Genomic DNA, 17,155 nt, shown 5'->3' with positions numbered 1-17,155 from the left:
TTTTTAAAACCTGCTGCTTTCAAGTTTTGCAACATTAGTTCCTTCTGCAGCAGTGGAACCTTTTCTCACTATGGGATAATATTTAGTTTTACAGTCTGGCCACTAGGATGTAAAACCGTATTTGACCTGCTGCCTTCCTCAAGCACATAAATGCAGCTTTGATTATGGAAACTTAAAAATGTTTAAATTGAGAAAGCTTATAAAGATTTTTCCCCTGAGGCTGCAGAAGTATAGATTGCAATCTCGATCGAAGAGTAGATCCGTTGCTGCTTCAAGCCAATACTAAAAAAAACAATGTTAGTCTGTCTTCTCACTAGGGATGAAAGAAGATCTGTTAAAGATCTTGAAACCTGCATCATCGTCCTGAGGTAGTCTCATCCAGTCACCATCTCTAAACACTCATCACTGAGGATTACTGAGTGATCAACATTATCAATGATGGATAAAGCGTACACCTACCTTCAGTCCCTCCTTCATGATCCTCTGCATTACCTAAACATTGCTAGAGTTGCTTGAAGAAATGGAAAAACACCTACGAGCTACTCTTCAGAATTAAAAAAGGCCTTGTATTTTATTCTCCAAAACAAATGTGTCAGGTCAACAATATATCTTTAAAACCTTAGTGTGTTTCTCTTAGTGGACTCTTTCCTCGGGGGGTGGGGCGTGGGGGGGGGGTGCTAGTTGACATTTTTTATGGCCATCCGTATATGGGATAACATCCACAACCAGGATGCAGACATCCATGTGTCCAATCAATGAAGGTCAGTACGTGAGATTGTCCATAGAATATCATGAAGTACTTGAATTTATACACTCATGTTCCTCATTTTAGACGATCAGCTCATCCAACCCAAGCTTCACATGCTTGTTCAGAGAATCCACTATCAATGTTTAATCCAAAATGTGTCATTGATCTGAAAAAAGTTTCACCTGATTCAATCCCAGAGTTTACATACTTGGGTATAAACTCTGCAGTTGGTCATGTATTTCTCCCTTAGACGACGATTATCTCCCTGAAACCGGGAGAGGTGGACACATTTGATTTGCTGCATAGTAACTTCCTAGACTCTCAGGTCTGATGGCCTCTTTCTTTCATGTTTTACCCTTTGTTCAGCTTCAGATGAAATGTGTGCTCTGCCAGTTATCTTGGAACTGTTCATTTTCTCGAGCCATAATGAAGATAATCGTGCCATTCATCTGTTACTCTGTTCACCTATGAGCATTAAAGGGCCAACTTGTTGACTTGTCCATTTTCAGGCTCGAATCACAACTTTACGGTCACTTTCTTTGTCCCAGTAGATCTTTGGAATGTCCAGAAGAAACCCCAGCACATCAGTCACCTGGAGATCAGGATATTATTTGGGGCTAAACTCAATCAATTAATCCCTCGGTTACATTTATACAGCTGCTTCAAAAGTAGCGTCTCTGAGCTAGTAGAAAGACTGCATACTATTGTGAGTAAGCACAGGGCAATTAGCACTAACCTTCATAAAAGAGGAAAGTCTTTTGCTTCTCTTTGAAGGTGGACTCCAAGGGGGTCAAACGTAAACTAATAAGAGGTGAGTTCCATAGTTAAGCCACAAGAAATGTGAAAGTTCTGCCACCTATTCTAGATTTAGGAATTTTTGGAACTTGAAACAACCTGAACTAATGAGATCTTAAAGACCTAACTTGTATTTAACATAACGCAAAAATGAGCACTTTAAATTGGATGGGTTTAACTACTTACAGTCAGTGTAGGAGTTTCAAAAGATTAGAAACTGGGTGCCTACGTGGAATCTTCAAGATCAGTCTCGCTGCAGCATTCTGTATAATCTGTAGCCTTTGAACCAAAAAGGGAAGAAGGCGCGGATATAGACTATTTACCATAGTCCAGTCTAGAAGTTACAATCATGTGACCAATAGTTTTTTGTGTATATTCAGGAAACAAATGCAGTTTTTATTTGAGCGATTTAAGTTTCGCGAACCAGACAGCAGAAATGTGTTGAATTTGGATTAGAAAGGAAAGATTATAATCAAATGTTATTCCCAGTTTTCTAGCTGAAGAGCCAGGGGCCGTAGGAGGGATGAGTTTATCCGGCCTTCAACTATTTGGATAAGGCAAGCATTTAGACCCAAAGAATAGAATTTCAGTTCTGTCTGAGTATAATTTAAGGACATTTTAATTTAAGGACAAATTTAATTCATCAAACCCCTCCCACTCCACATAGGCATTGCTTAAAGGGTCTCATCTTTATGTTCCTGTAACAACAGGAAAAGTTGGGTGTCATCTACATAAGATATTAGTTGAATGCTCCAAGATTCTGTTTACTTTGCCAGAGGTTCCAGTTATAAATTAGCGTAAGGATCAAGGCTGAGCTCTGCAGAACTCCATAACCAAGTAGTTTCAAAGTAGATATAAGTGGATGAAGATTCAAAGGCTGAGATCTACCCTTAAGGAAAGATTTTTGCCAAGCATAAGCCTGACCTTAAATACCAGCCATTCTGACTCTATCTAGAAGGAGCGAATGCGAGAGAGTATCAAATGCGGCTGATAGATCAAGCTAGACAACGATGGCCAAACATCCCTGTTCAAGATTCCCTTTAACGAATTCAGTAACTTCCAACAAGGTGGATTCAGTACTAAATCCCTGTTGGACACCAGATCCAAGAACTGCGTTTACTGTCTGTTAACCAATTTCTCCAGAATTGTAGCAGTAGCAAAATTGGTCTAAAGTTGCTTAGTATTGCAGGGTTAGCCTTTTGCTTCCTTAATAGTGGAAGCAGAAAAGCCTGTTTCCAACAAGAGGGGAAAAGCTAGGATTCCAGGAAATTACCATTTTATTGTGTAGTGGTATAATAATAGACGAAGCAAGATTTTAAATGAATAGCAGACATTGATCGCCAGGAGATCCAGATTTTCATTTAGGAAGTTCCTTCGTTAAATCATCAACTGATATAGGGTCAAAATTAAGTTGTTGAGGGCTAAAGTCTAACAGCTGCTCTAAGAGACGGATACAGGGGTCTCTGCAGGAAACTTCAAATAAATATATTGAATCTTCTCATAGAAAAAATTAGATATGTTGTTGCATAATTCAACTGATGGAAACATTTAGTTTTTCATTGCCTCCGAGTGTAAAAAAGATTGAACAATTTTAGACAATTCAGGAGAGAAATTAAAAGCTGTTGCAATTTGAGAAGAGAAATATTATCTCTGGGTCTTTCAAATAGATTTACGAACGTTTTTTAATGCTAATTTATATTTAATTTTTGTATCAGTACTATGAGAGTTTCGCCACTTACTCTCCCAAATTTTACAGCAAACCTTTTACCTCCTACAGGGAGGAACGACTAGGGGGCAGACGACCTTCTGGCTACATGATATTGTAGCAGAGCAATGTGATCAAGAGCATTGGTTATCCAGTCATTAAAATGCATCACATCAGTATTGAGAGAGCTTGTTAAAGATGCAAGAGAAGATTGGAAGTTCTTTAAGAAAAGCACATCAGAAATGTTATGCCAAGCTAGATTGATGATTTTTCTAGGTCTTTCTGATTTAGTCTAAATTTGAGTGAGATAGGCACCAGAAAGTGACCAGACCAGAAAACCTTGCTGCAAAGTTGAAACTCTTTACAGACATTCTCTCTGTGGTGTCTTATCTACTGAGGAGGATGAAATTGGAAACTGACTTTCTGAGAGGTTAATATCTTTTTTCACCTTTGGTTATTTGCAAATAGGCCTTTTGCCACGAGAAATTACCTTTTGGGTCAGGTTTTTGCATCACAGTTGGAGCTGGGCAAAATCCTTGGAAGATACTCGAATGAAAATTTGAAGTTCTTCACTTTCTGCTTGATATTGACACTTCCTTTTCAATTGCATCATGGTTGGTTCATGGATGTCCTACTTTCTTGCAGAATAGAATCTGGATCCTCGGCAGGGAGAGTTGATTCTTCGTTCACCTCTCCCTTTCACTGATGAACTTGAGGGCCTTAAAAGCTAGCTTTCTGTAATGTGTGCTTTTCCAATAAAAATATTGCTGTTATGTGTGTGGCTAAAAAGCGTTTACCCAGGAAACCCTATAAAAATAAGTGGCTACGATTCTGTCAGTGGACTCTGGAAAGGAATTAACACACTCTGAAGTGTTCTCTAAACAGTGTTGTAGGTTTCATTGCCTGTTGAGATGGATGCTAGTTGGCACATTTTTCCAGCCTTTGGTCCTTACTTAGATACTCTCAATGACCTCTATATCCTTAAAATAAAACTGTGAAGCCTCAATTTCAGAATCCCCTATATCTCCAATCTTAGTTAACGAGCATGTTTCTCCAAGAATTTCGATTTTGTCTTGACCATTTAAATCGCACCCAATATGCATCTGTGGCTTCATGTGAAGGATTTGTTGACATGGAGGATGGCTTTCTTGATACTTATCACCTCTGCCATGAGGTCTTGGTAGCATTAGGCTCTTTCATTTGAAGAACCACATATTGTCTTACAAATGGATAAATTTTTTGAATGGTTCCTTCTGTTATTCTGCGTTTCACACAAATCAAGAGAGTATTTTGTTCATTCAGTCTACATCCATGCATGTTAGAATAAGGCAAAATCACAGAATCTAGAGATTGTTAGTTGGTGGCCAAAAAAACTTCAGGTTCTCTGAGCATCTGTTTGTGACAGTTGCATGTTCAAACCATGCATCAAATTACCACACATGCCTTTACAACGCGGTCTGAAACACTAATGAGTCTTTACAACGCATTCCTTTACCAAGCAAGTCATTACAACGGCTTGCCTTTGGGAAAGCGATGGACTTTGGAAGAGTATAATTTACTATTCCAACTCTAGTCTGCGCAAAAGTATGGAAAGTGTTGTACTTAAAGTACAACATCTGCCCAACAATGCTTTCCCTAAGGCAAGTCTTTGTAACGACTTGCGCGGTAAAGGAATGCATTGTAAAGGCATATTTGTGGTTCGGACCATGTTTTAAAGGCACAGCGTGGATCAAGCCATGTTGTAAAGGCCATATCTGACATATACTGTTCTTTCACTAGGCAATTAGTCAGAAAAACACATTCTTTCTGGTAGATAGCCTCTTGCATTTCAGAAATCTTCCCCATTATAAGAGTTCCAGTCTTCATAGACTTCAGGTACATTCCACTAGAGCAAAAGCAACATCGGTGGTGCTCCAAAGGCATGTTCCCATTGCAGATGTAGGTAGGGCTGCACCATGAATGATTTTGCAAACTCTATTGTCTGGGCATATGTTCAATAATGGATACAGCTTATCGCCAGAAAGTTTAACCCAACCTGTTTGATTGAAGACTAGGAGCAATATGCATCTCCCAGTCTCCATGTGTTAAAATGCTAAAATCTGATACATAACCATTGTGGAAAAAGGACGACCAAGGAAACAAACCTTACTTAAATAGGAAATGTCATACTTTTAGTACTCGCTGTCCCTCCATCATAACACCACCCCTCCATCTCATGACTTACCATTAGCTTTGCTGCAACTTTGCATGACAAAATAGTTCTAATGTGGTTGGAGAGACATCAGAAGTGAGTGGAGGGTTTGATGCTATAGGGATCTTTATAGTAATAGTAAGATTTTTAGAGAATCTTTTTCCACTAGATCAATTAATTCCAGCTTGTTTTCAAAGAGAGAGGGTAAGAACTAAAAATTATCTAAATGAATACAGAGATAATCTTTACTGTTTATCAAATTAACTGCATAAACACAGAGAAAAGACATGCAGGATCCAATTCAAAATAATGTATCAGACTGGAAGATCTGAGATGTTCACAGCATCTTTCAAATTCTAATATGCCAACATTTGTAGCAGTTTACTCATATCTTGTAGATGCACCATGCCTCTCAAATGTGCTTCAGGCATCTTAAGATTTGCTCCTATGGAAATTCTTAAGAGTATTGTATACGTATATGCAAGACAGAGTGAATATGTGATGCTGCTGGCAAATGAGTCATTGCATTCATTACTATAGCTCATTGATCTATCGGCCTTGGCTGAAGCGTATTAAGCATTCTTTTGGATTTCAGCATCCAAGTGCCGTGGGTAACATACACTGATCCTTTGGGTAGCAATAATAGTAGCTAGTTCCTGGCACAGGTTCATAAGCACACCAACTTCTTTGAATCAAGCTGCACTATGTATGTGGACCCGGATATCAGAATGAGCGGTAATTTAATCTCTTTTTAAATCACAGGTAACCCTATGCAGTTGGGCTCCATGGTGATCAACAGTATCTCAAGGTTAAGCCGACTTGGGGAGCCTGCAATCTATACTTTGCCCAATGCTCCCTCGCTTGCTGATCTTGAAGATGATACAGATGATGAAGGTATGAAAGACTGGCTACAGCTTCCAAACTCAGATAACTCAGTTCTTTGTAATTGTCAGGCTATGCATTTTCTACTTATGCTAAGAAATACTTGTTAAAATGTTCTAATGTAAAGCAGCGATATTCAAATCACCTACATTAGCATCCCACCAATTGGGAGCGCTCCTTTGTGTGGTCAGTGAGGCAGTGGTGGCATCCTGTGAACAAGTGGCCATTCTGTTGCCCATTGACGCTCCTTCCGTGGCGTGTGGCTACCATTTTAGAACCACCACACACCAGCAACTCGGAAGTCAGTGATGCTAAGTCACATCCAGCCTCTTTAATGCCCATTTGCGAACTTCTGTTTTTTGCGTTAACCTTTTTTTTTACCTCTGAGTAGTGATTTGCCTTTATCCTGAACCTGCTTTGCCCACCTCTGTCTCTACTCTACCAACCTCTGTCCCTGCTGTATCTGGTTTGCCTGTCGGGTTGCCTGCTGTCTTCTCTTAAGTCTTGTTTTCTGACCTCCTGGAAAAGACATCTCCAAAGGAAATCTAGTAAATATATATTGTTTGTTTTTGCTATATTAATCTATTTTGCTACATGTATATGCATTGTGTGTTTTGATCTTATTCACTCTTTTAATATTGCCATATGTTGATGTGCACCATCCGGCAGGCCTTATATCAATTAACTCCTGCTTGGGTGTCCCAAAGTCAATTGTGTTTTGAGCAATGGATATAGCTGCTGAAATGTTTGGCTAGAGTCTAGTTACACCGGACTCCTGTATGTAAGGTTCTCATATCAACAAGGCACTCACTGTTGACAACACCCCCACTGCTACAGAATGTAGAGCCAGTAGGATGTGCATAGGTTGTGTGAGAAAGCGAAGATACTCCCGGTTGCACCAGTGAGGTAATGGTGTTTGTTGCTAAAGGACAGCGGTTCCTTGGATTCTTATTGTTTTTCTTCCCAAACGTTTGGGTGTGTTGGCTGTATCCAGTATGGGGCTCTCAAGGTTGGGGCAGACAGAGAGCCTGCTCTGAGACCATTTCAAATAATACATTTGCCATTTGGAGTTGTCTAAGTTCCACTGATTTTTCCTGGGTAGCATTTTGAGCAGTTGGGTAGACTTTGAGTTGCTGAGTCAGTACACTACTAGACACTTCTTATTCACCTGGATCGGATTTGCATTGAGTGCACAACCTGGGACAGTCTATCCAGATCATCTTTTTCTGACCACAAGTAAATAAAGCCCTGATTCTTATAAACACGCCTACTTTGTGGGATTCCTTCTATTGTATCTTTAAACAAACCCATTGCTCTAGTACTGGTAGTAATTCGCTCATGCATAGACTACACAGGCAGTGTGTGGGCAGTGTGTGGGTAAATTTAAAAAACTGGTCCCTTATATTAATCCATAGCAAAAAATCTCCATTCAAGGTCACCCCGCCAAATGATCAGTACAACGTCAATATAGTGTCACCATAGTACAATGTTGGTAATGTAAAGATTGCTATTGGTGTAGCTAGCGTAACACTCAAACTGGTGAACATAGAGGCATGACATACTTGGTGCGAAGGTGCTGCCCATCGATATTCCCAGTATCTGATGATACAGCTTGTTGTCAAATTCAAGAGTTTTCATTGAGAGCTATTCTGACGCAGTTGATTACAAACTGAATGGAGCTAATGGTATCTGTGTCAGCTTGGTTGAGCAGATTCTCTATGACCCAAAGTTTGAGGATAGTATTTAAGATGCACATTAAATTCTTTTATATTTTTGAGAAAGGATAACATATCCTTGAACAATGGCCTCAAGAATCAAAAAATTGTGAGAGCGGTTCTAGATTAGGTTTGATACCCGAGACAATGGGTCTTCCTCGAGGGTGAAATTTGTTTTTGCGAAGTTTTGGTAGAATGTAAAATAATTCAACCTGTGGTTCTTTTTGTACCAGAAAGGCTTCATCATGTGTGGTTATCCAACCGATACCTTCTGCCTCTCCCACTGATGCACTATATCATATATCTGTCTTTAGAGGACTCTACCATTGACAAAGTTCAATTTCATGACCTTGACCAGCCATTAGGAACTGGTATAGTATATATGCATGTGCACTGAAAGGGTATAAACCTATCTGACAGGGATTAAAATAGGGACAATAGTCCTGAGGAAAGCCCTGGACCCATCTGTGGTGTTCTGTTGGGCTGAAACATGTCAACCTAGATAGGACACAGCTGTGTAATTTAGCCCCAAATGTCTGATAACTTGTTTTTAATCACCCCTACACCACCCATCTAATAAAAGACAAAATTTGAGCACGGGTAGGGTCATGTGGATTTTAGTTGCCAGGGTCCCCCATTTCCCGGATCATCCCTGAATAATCCCTCTTTCCACACCTATGGCCCCCGCAACTAGAGCATACCTTGGAAAGCGCAGGATGGCCTTCTTATAGCAATGCCATGTCAGTGGTGCACCTGAAAAAAATAAAATAAAAAAATATTTTTTACATAAAAAGAAACAATAGAAGAGGTGAGATATATTTAGAGCAAATAATTAAGAAAAACGTGTATTGTCTGCTAAAATGCTGTGAGACTGGAAATACGGCATAGGCGTACTATATTGGTTATTTTAATGATTTACCTCACTCGTTTACGAAACCAGAAATCCATCAGTGGCTCAGTCTTGGAGAATCAGGATTCGAAGGTTAAAGAAGTTCTAGAGAAGAGTGATACATGAATTAGGTTTCAAATAACTCTTACTGTTAAACAGGACAATTTGGAATGTTTGATAAATGTCAGTCAAAAAATAATCTGAGATTTCCCGTCCTCTCAAAAAGAGCAGAAGCCAGCGTAGAATTAAAGACCATTCTATTCATTTTATTAAAAAGTATGACTGTAGAAGATAAAGAAAAAAAAATCTCGATAAAATAATTTGTTGGACCCAAGGGCTCTGATCTGTAATTAGCAGTTGGAAATTGAAACCAAGATACGTCTTGTCAAATTTCGAGATGCTTGAACTCAAGATTTCTTTTTTACAGTAGGGCATACAACTAAATATATTTAGATGAAAGGTTCCATATGAGCGCTTGGATCTGATATCTGTTGCACTATCAAAGATATTGATGACAGTTTGGCAATTTAATTGAGAAGTTTAAAGCAGTTATGGCAACTGCCAGAAATAATTTTCCTGACAAGTTGAATTTTGTTGTTGTGTAAAATATCGGTTTTTGATACAGATTGAAGATACTGATTATTGGGATATGTGAGACAATCTTCTCATTTAAAAGAATGCTTCTCATAGGCTATAACACAGCTGAAAACACACAATGTGCAGCATTGTACCGAAGACCGAAACAAAACTTAAGTGCTGATATCTGGCAACCACACCTCCCCCTGGAACGACACCTGATGGCCCACCGAACTCAGACCCACCCCCACACTGTCAATGCCTGCAACATCATCATCATCATCATCCTCGACCACAAACTCACCATGAAACGACAGATCAATAAAGTCTCCTCCACCTGCTTCCACACTCTGCATGCTCCGACGAATCTTCAAATGACTCCCCATCAGCACAAGAAAAACAGTCATGCAAGCCTTAATCACCAGCCGGCTGGACTATGGCAACGCACCATACGCAGGAACCATCACCAAACTTATGAGAAGGCTCCAGACGATACAGAACTCAGCGACCAGACTGATCGATCTTCCACCTAGCCAAACAGACCTGCATCACTCCACATCTGAGGAACTTTCGGTGGCTCCTCGGCCAGAAAAGATGCCAATTCATGATACTGACATACGTCTTCTACGCTCACCACGACCAAGGACCAGCATACATGAATTTCCATCAACCATACAGAAAACTTTGCTCTGTCTCACTCGCACAGACTCCATGCATCCGCTGTAGCCACAGCGGAGGCCTCTCCTTCCCTCTCCTCTCCACCAAGTCCTGAGACTTCGTCCACCTCCGAACATCACCCTCGCTGACGGACACCCAGAAGAGACTCAAGGTTTGGCTTTTCGACTAAGACCAGCAACCCAGCATCTGGATACCCTCAAGGGTGAAAATCTGCATTTTACAAGTACTGATTGAGTGATTGAATACTCCCCACTAGAACAACCCAAGTTCCTTTAATTGAAAGTTTCTGCAGACAGCGCGAAAATGGGGTGCCCCCCTGAAGAAAAGAGGGTTGAGCACGGTTAGAGCAAGCGCTTACTGCATCCAGGGTCTGAGAACACTAAAGAGGAAGCATTTAATTTAGTTTAACAATTTACTAGTAACAAATAGATCTCAGGCCACTAAGCACTTGTGTCATTCTAAAATTGAAACCGCATCCCTAAAGCCTACACCATGTTATCTGAATAACCATATTCTGAAGCTTGACAAAGGATTAGTGGTAGAGGTGGGATTAAGTCTCTTAATTTGCTGTAGTGTAATTACCCAAAATTACAGAAAACCTATACAAGAATACGCAGAATGTCCTGAGGAGCGTAGCCCAGCATTTAGCTCTATTTTCGTGATGCAGAATGCATCCTCGCATCCAAAATGGACACGAGTGAATGTTGTGCTACAAAAATATTGCTAAATGCTACAGATCAGGAACAGCAGCAGTTGGCATCCACTAGCGCTCCAAATGTTCGTTGTTCCTTTGTTTACGGATTTTTGTGCCAATTTGCTCATTATTACGGGAGCGTCATTTTTGGTAATTTTACATCAAAAGATTAATGCAAAATTACTTCAATTACTCCGACGTATTTAAAGTTACACTCCAGCCTAATTTGTGGTCCATGGACAGATAGAATAATAGAAAACTTTCCTAGAAACTTGGTAATTTGATTGACTACGAAATGCAGGGCAGAACTCTTCATCTCTTGGGCAGATAAACAAATTAAATGTAGGCTGTACATGAATATAATAACTCTGGGGAGTATCCATCATGCCCTGTTTATGTTCATGTATGTATGAAACTTCATGGTTTGTTGGTCTCCTGTAAAGCCTGATCCATTGTTAAGGCCAATGTATAATCCTTGGTGAATTTAACCTCCCTTCAAATTCCCCGAGTTTGCTAAGAGTAGCAAACACAGCAAGATGATCGACGGAGTGCTGAAACTTTTCAACCACTCACCCCCAGTCAAGTGATTTGGGTTTAATCCATTGTTCCTTTGCTCACTATGCCAGCCCAGTTTTGACCCAACCATATGCAAATCAGTCTTGACCCAGGTCCTCGTGGGAACAGTCCAACCCAAACTGCCAGGCCAGGTCCTCCCTGGACTGGAAACAAGTATCCAGGGATTGGTTTCAGGGTATTGCCTCTATCAGCTAGGTTAGCTTGAATCCAGTGGCACAGCGAGCAGGGCTCCACGTCTGGGCATACCCCTGGCCACTAAGTGCAAACATAGCAACGCACAACTGAGAGGCAAAGCTAAGAGTCAGAGCAGAAAGTATGATGCCAAATCAGTACTTAGATAATATCCAGAAAACCTAAAAAAATAAAATAAAAAACATAAATCAGGAAAGCATAAACTTGTATTGAGTCTAGATAGGTTTCTTCGAGTGAGTGTGTTAAGAGACCGAAGTGCCACAAATAGAACACCTTGCTAAGTGTATGTGAGACCACTCTCTGATAGCTATATACATTATTAGAACATTGGAATGCTGGGAGGTAAAGGCCGGTAAAGGCCTGCAGAGCAACATTCCAATGTTTTTCAAAGGCCTCTCGGAGCTTGCAGGGATTTAAATCCCCTCGAGCTTCGAGAAGCCTTTGTTTTATTTGTTAGAACATTCTGACCTCTAGTGGCAGAATGTTCTGATAGCCTTATAGCCCTTCGTAGCAGGGCTATACCGGCTATTAAAGTCTCAGACCTTTAAGGCGAGAACCTGGTCTTTAATAGCCGGTATAGCCCGCTATGGCGGGCAATAAGGCTATAGTACTCCATCAAAGCATCGTCATTTAGGAAAGCAATCCTTATGAAAGAAATAATTGAATCAAATAAAAGAAGCAGAATATTATGTAATCAGCCAGGGATAAGAAGCTAGCAAAATACCTGCTGGGTTTCTTAAGCTTGGTAGTTTGAAAGACGTTGTTCCCATAATGAATTCAAGAGACTATACTATAATGATGTGGGTTAGTCTATTGAGAATAGAGAACCATTTTGTGCCATGCGAAGAAACCTTTTCGTACTGAATTCAAAAACACTTAGATCTCTTCCAGTTGCAAATCTGCATTCTGCTGCCTTAAAATACTACTCGATTAAGAATTTTCAGTGGATTAATCACTAGCAGTTAAAACAAACTCTCATATAGCCAAGTGCTGTGGTCAAACCGGTAATGCTTTAAAAATATAAAATCTTTCAAGGATTATTAGTTTGTCAGAGATTGCAGAAGTGACCACCTCACTAAGAAGAAGGACAGCATAGAAGTAAAAATAATGGCAGGTAGAAGGCATATTAAAGGCTCTCGTGATGAGTGGAGATGACCAGGCAAGCATTGGAGAAGGTTGGGTGGCAGAGCTTCCAATACAGCGCAGAGGGAGACAATTGTCAAACAATTTTCATGACTCTGCGGTGACCATCGCTATCGTTCTGGAGAATAGACTTGAGAAGCTTGGAGTCGACAGGACAGCCGGTAAGTACCGCTTCTTGGCTTCATTTAGTGCAGATGCCGATTTCCGCTCATCTGTTGATGCTGTTTTGAAGCTGAGTGTGCTGTTGTTAATGGCTTCCAAACTATATCATTGAAATGTCCTGTGATACGTCCGACGTGAAAGAGACTTGATAACTGCAGCAACTCTGGGACAATTCTAAAATTTTTTCTGGGTGCAATGCATCATCATATGATCTACAGTGGGCTACTAAGACTGGGAAAGGAATGATTCAGAGATTATAAGGTTTTTCCCGATGTATCCCCAGTGAATGTCATCAGGAGAAATGTATTTAAATTACCTAACCCTTTAACATCAATCAAAACCGACAAACTGATAGGCATCTTCTAGTTGAGAGAATGAGTGGGGTGCATACCTGCGTGTTGAGAGCATTACCACATACTGCAGTGTTGTGCAGGTATAGTACCATCCAAGAGTTGTGTGTTTAACTACTTTGGAAAGCTGTTTCTTGTCACACCACACAGGGCAGGAACAGGAAAAAGAAGTGTGGATCACCTACCATATATAAGAGAAAATAGACGTTTGTGTTGCTGATGTTTAGGAGCCACCTGTCCTTATTAATAATTTTCTTATGTTGATTTGAGATGGGGCCAAAGTACTAACACAATCTATTTGTATATTTTATCGCAGATTTCGAAAATGTGTATTTAATTCCTGAGTTTATGCTAGTCACCCACAGGGAATTTTATGAGGCATTGCAAGCTGTATTTCTTTAAAAAGGTAACCAAAATAAACCTACAGTTGGGAGCGGCCATTAGTGTTTCAACACAAAGGGGCCGATTCCGATGTCGGACGCACTCAGGTCCATCGGACATCTTTCAGGAGCCATAACCAACTGACCTGCTGTCATTGGTTACGGCCCTGCAAGTACGATGTGACCGAACCCTGTTCGGTCGCACTCGTATACTTCACAATGGGAGCATGCATTCCGAGCGGTATTCATGCCTGCATTGTGAAAAGCAGGGGTGCAGTTCATCCCTGCACCCTGTGGCCGTCACCCCAAGCTGCCTGCTACCGGGTGCAGGGATCAACAGAGGGGCACCATTTAGCTGCCTCGCACCCATGGAGGCCCTACTGGGGGCCCCTAAAGACAGTTTCCGACTGCCTTTTCGTGCCGGAAACACCGGCACAAAAAGGCAGTGAAAAACTGCCATCGTACTCCCTTGGTCGAGAAGAGGCGGCAGGGGGAGTACTGAAGGATTACCAGACTGCAGACGAGTTCTCCGAGCCCAGCGGACGCCATCGGAAATCCGAGTCCGATTCCTTTCCGACCGAGCCCATCGGAATGGCTCGGTCAGAAAGGAATCCGGGCCGGGACATTATGATTCGGTCGGAAGGGCTCCGATTATTGTTCGGAGCCCTTCCGGACGAAATCAGAATCGGCACCAAAGTGTAAATCGGCAAAGAGTGAGCTCAGGAGGGCCACCAAACGGCCTAGATGTAGCAGCAGCACAGCTTAGTACAAGGCTGCGCTTTTGCTAGCGCCAAAAGGGATTGGGTAGACAAGACTTACTAGCAGCTGCTAGGTGCAAAGATAACTGCTCTTTTTGGCACATCATTGCAAACAGGAGCCTAGAAAGGTAGCTTCCCTTTGTTAATATATTCAGTCTGAGAAGTCAAGTGGGTAGACCGCTTCTCTACGCTGTATTCTAGAAGGGGAGATGTTCGCGCGGTTGATGTCATTGGAGACAAAACATATCATCCAACTTCTAAAATACTCTGATAACAGCAATAATTTATGTTTTTTGCAAATTTCTTTATTTTGTATATGCCAAGTACATACAAATGCCAAAACTGTAACTTCAGTCGCATAAAACAGTCATCTCTGACAGTATTTCAACATCCCCAGTGCACCATGGTAAATTTAAGAAATACTGTTGACATTTCGTGGAACCCACCCTCCCCCACTGTGTCCAGAAGCAAAGATCCCTACATCCCAGAATGTTAACTTCACTTACAGACTGTGGCGTGAGCTCATGTGTGGCATCCCAGAGATCTAATCCGTAATGTCGTCTCCATGACCCCAAACTTTGTGGAAGTTTCTGGTGCAACCCCTGCTCAGATGTGTGGTATGTTCAGCTGCCATGTAGAGGTCTATCCCCCTTGTTCATTCCTTAATTGTGAGATTCTCCACCACACCAAATCATCTAGCCACGTCTCTTGGCTACCGCCAGTCCCAGACAGGCGAAGAGTAGTTGGGCCCTAGTAATGGCGACCTCGCTCTGGATCTCCAGAAGGACAAATCCAGGGTCGATTGGCAACAACACCCCGAGTATCGGCCCGACACATTAATTATAGCCTCCCAGTAGGCATGTATAGCGGGCAAGCCCATATCGTGTGAAAGAATTCGCCCTTAACGTCTTTTCAAGTAAAGTATGGTGTATCTGAGCTGCCCAACCTGTGTAGTTTATTGTTATCATTATTTATATATCACAGTGAAAAGTAACCAGTGCGTATAGGTGTTCTACTTATTACTGAGATCATAGGACTGTATTGCTTGTGTAATTGTCTTTTATTGAGTTTTTATTTATTTTTTAACTGTGTTTTACTCTGTTTTTTATTGCTATGTTGCCAACTCCCGTCATAGAACTTTGAGATCAAAAGCAATTGTATTTAGTATAAAATAGTTGTAAATAAGTGTTTCATATTTAACTATTGTATTCTTTCATGGTTTTATGAAAGCCGAATAAAGTTATTTGAATACTAACACAGGCAGTTCTTTTGTTTGCACTTCTCACATTGGCCTGTAATAAAGATTTTTCTATAATGTTTTGGAGAATATGTTCTGGATTCCAGTTTCCTTATTAGAGAATCACTTTGAACTTGGAAATTCTCCTGAACATTTATATCAGATGTGCAAGAATTGACTAAACACTAGATTTTTATCGTCGCATTAGATGTGCAGTAATTAACTGACTTAACTGTTGATGTTCTCTTGGCAGTTTTAGGTGATTGCAGTCAAAGCTAACTCGTGAATTCTAATCATTTGGTTTATAATGTACTTTTCTGTGGAGTGAGCAGTTAGCAGATGCGAGTTCAAAGTCCAAAAATTCTAGCTCTTCCTTGTCATTATAGATTTAAGATGATGATCCAAGCAGAAAAGTTCATGGCCCTTTTTTCACAATCTTTCCAGATGATCAGGACACCACATGTCTGGGATATTGGAGCTGTTAAATGTCCTGTCCAGCGGGGCCTTCTTGTCAGGTCTAGAGAAATGGCCTAGTGTGGGTTGGTAACACTTGCTCTGTACTAATGCTGCTGTTTACCCTAATGGAAAACCTCTAGTCAGCACCTAATAAAAAAGTAAGCTCTTCTTAGTAAGTTACCAAACTACCTGCTAAAATACCCAAAGGATAACATTGGGGACCATTTGTGTTATTCGTTGTCACTATCTGGGGGAAAATGGGCATATGAATGATTTAAAAGAGGTAAATTGTGACAATATAGCATTGCAAAGACCTTGTGTAAATATTACAGCTAATGTAAGAGTCTGAAACCTCATCAAGGGTCCCACATATTTAATCTTGTAAGGCAGAGGTTGTATTGTAAAATATCACAGTTAAAGGTTTAACAGATCTGCTTTCTAAGAGGACAGGGTCTTTAAGTGTCATGTGCAAGTTAAATAAATGTCAAGTTGAGGTTTATTCTAGTGATTCTAGGTCCCATGAGTTAGATCCAAAGTACTTCTTCCTGCTCTCAGTCTTTCTGTAGTGCTGCACCGGGCTGTTTGGAAATGGGGACATTTGATGTTTGGGAAGGCAGTCTCAGCCCTTGCAAGAATCAAGGATCCGATTGACTTTCAGTGAGCCAGACTCCTGAAAATTAAGATTAATATACCATGGTTTTTCCCCAGAAATCAAAGTATTTTTTACTTCAGCGACTTTGGAAAGGCAAACATTTGAGGAAGGAGTTGCACCATTTCCCTTGATTATTTTCTGCCTAAAACTACAGTAGTGAAGGTTGATGCTCAAATCTTGGTTCATGCCCTGATGCTGTCCACAATGATTTAACTAGATGGGTTGGTTTCCAAATGTTATGAATATTTTACATCTTATTTATGAAAAGATTTACTGGCACCATAAAAGTCTGATGTTTTAAAATATTGGTGTACTCCCAACAGTAATGCAATGGGTTTTTGTTGATTATGAACTGCAAAAATAGATTCCACCATTG

The 17,155-nt window shown here is 40.7% G+C and overlaps 1 protein-coding gene across 1 annotated transcript in view; it reads left to right on the top strand.

The window, feature by feature from the left end:
• TPGS2 (tubulin polyglutamylase complex subunit 2) overlaps nucleotides 1-17,155 on the top strand; it is a 119,617-nt gene that overhangs the window by 83,730 nt on the left and 18,732 nt on the right. The window contains exon 4 of the mRNA XM_086960311.1: nucleotides 6,202-6,333. Coding sequence (XP_086816437.1) covers nucleotides 6,202-6,333 — 132 coding nt within the window. The remainder of the gene's footprint in view (nucleotides 1-6,201; nucleotides 6,334-17,155) is intronic.

The sequence above is a fragment of the Lissotriton vulgaris genome, chromosome 3_1 (assembly GCF_964263255.1).
Source record: "Lissotriton vulgaris chromosome 3_1, aLisVul1.2, whole genome shotgun sequence".
Taxonomy (NCBI): Eukaryota; Metazoa; Chordata; class Amphibia; order Caudata; family Salamandridae; genus Lissotriton; species Lissotriton vulgaris.
Note: the sequence above shows the minus strand (reverse complement) of the source record. Positions and strands in the feature narration are given on the sequence as shown.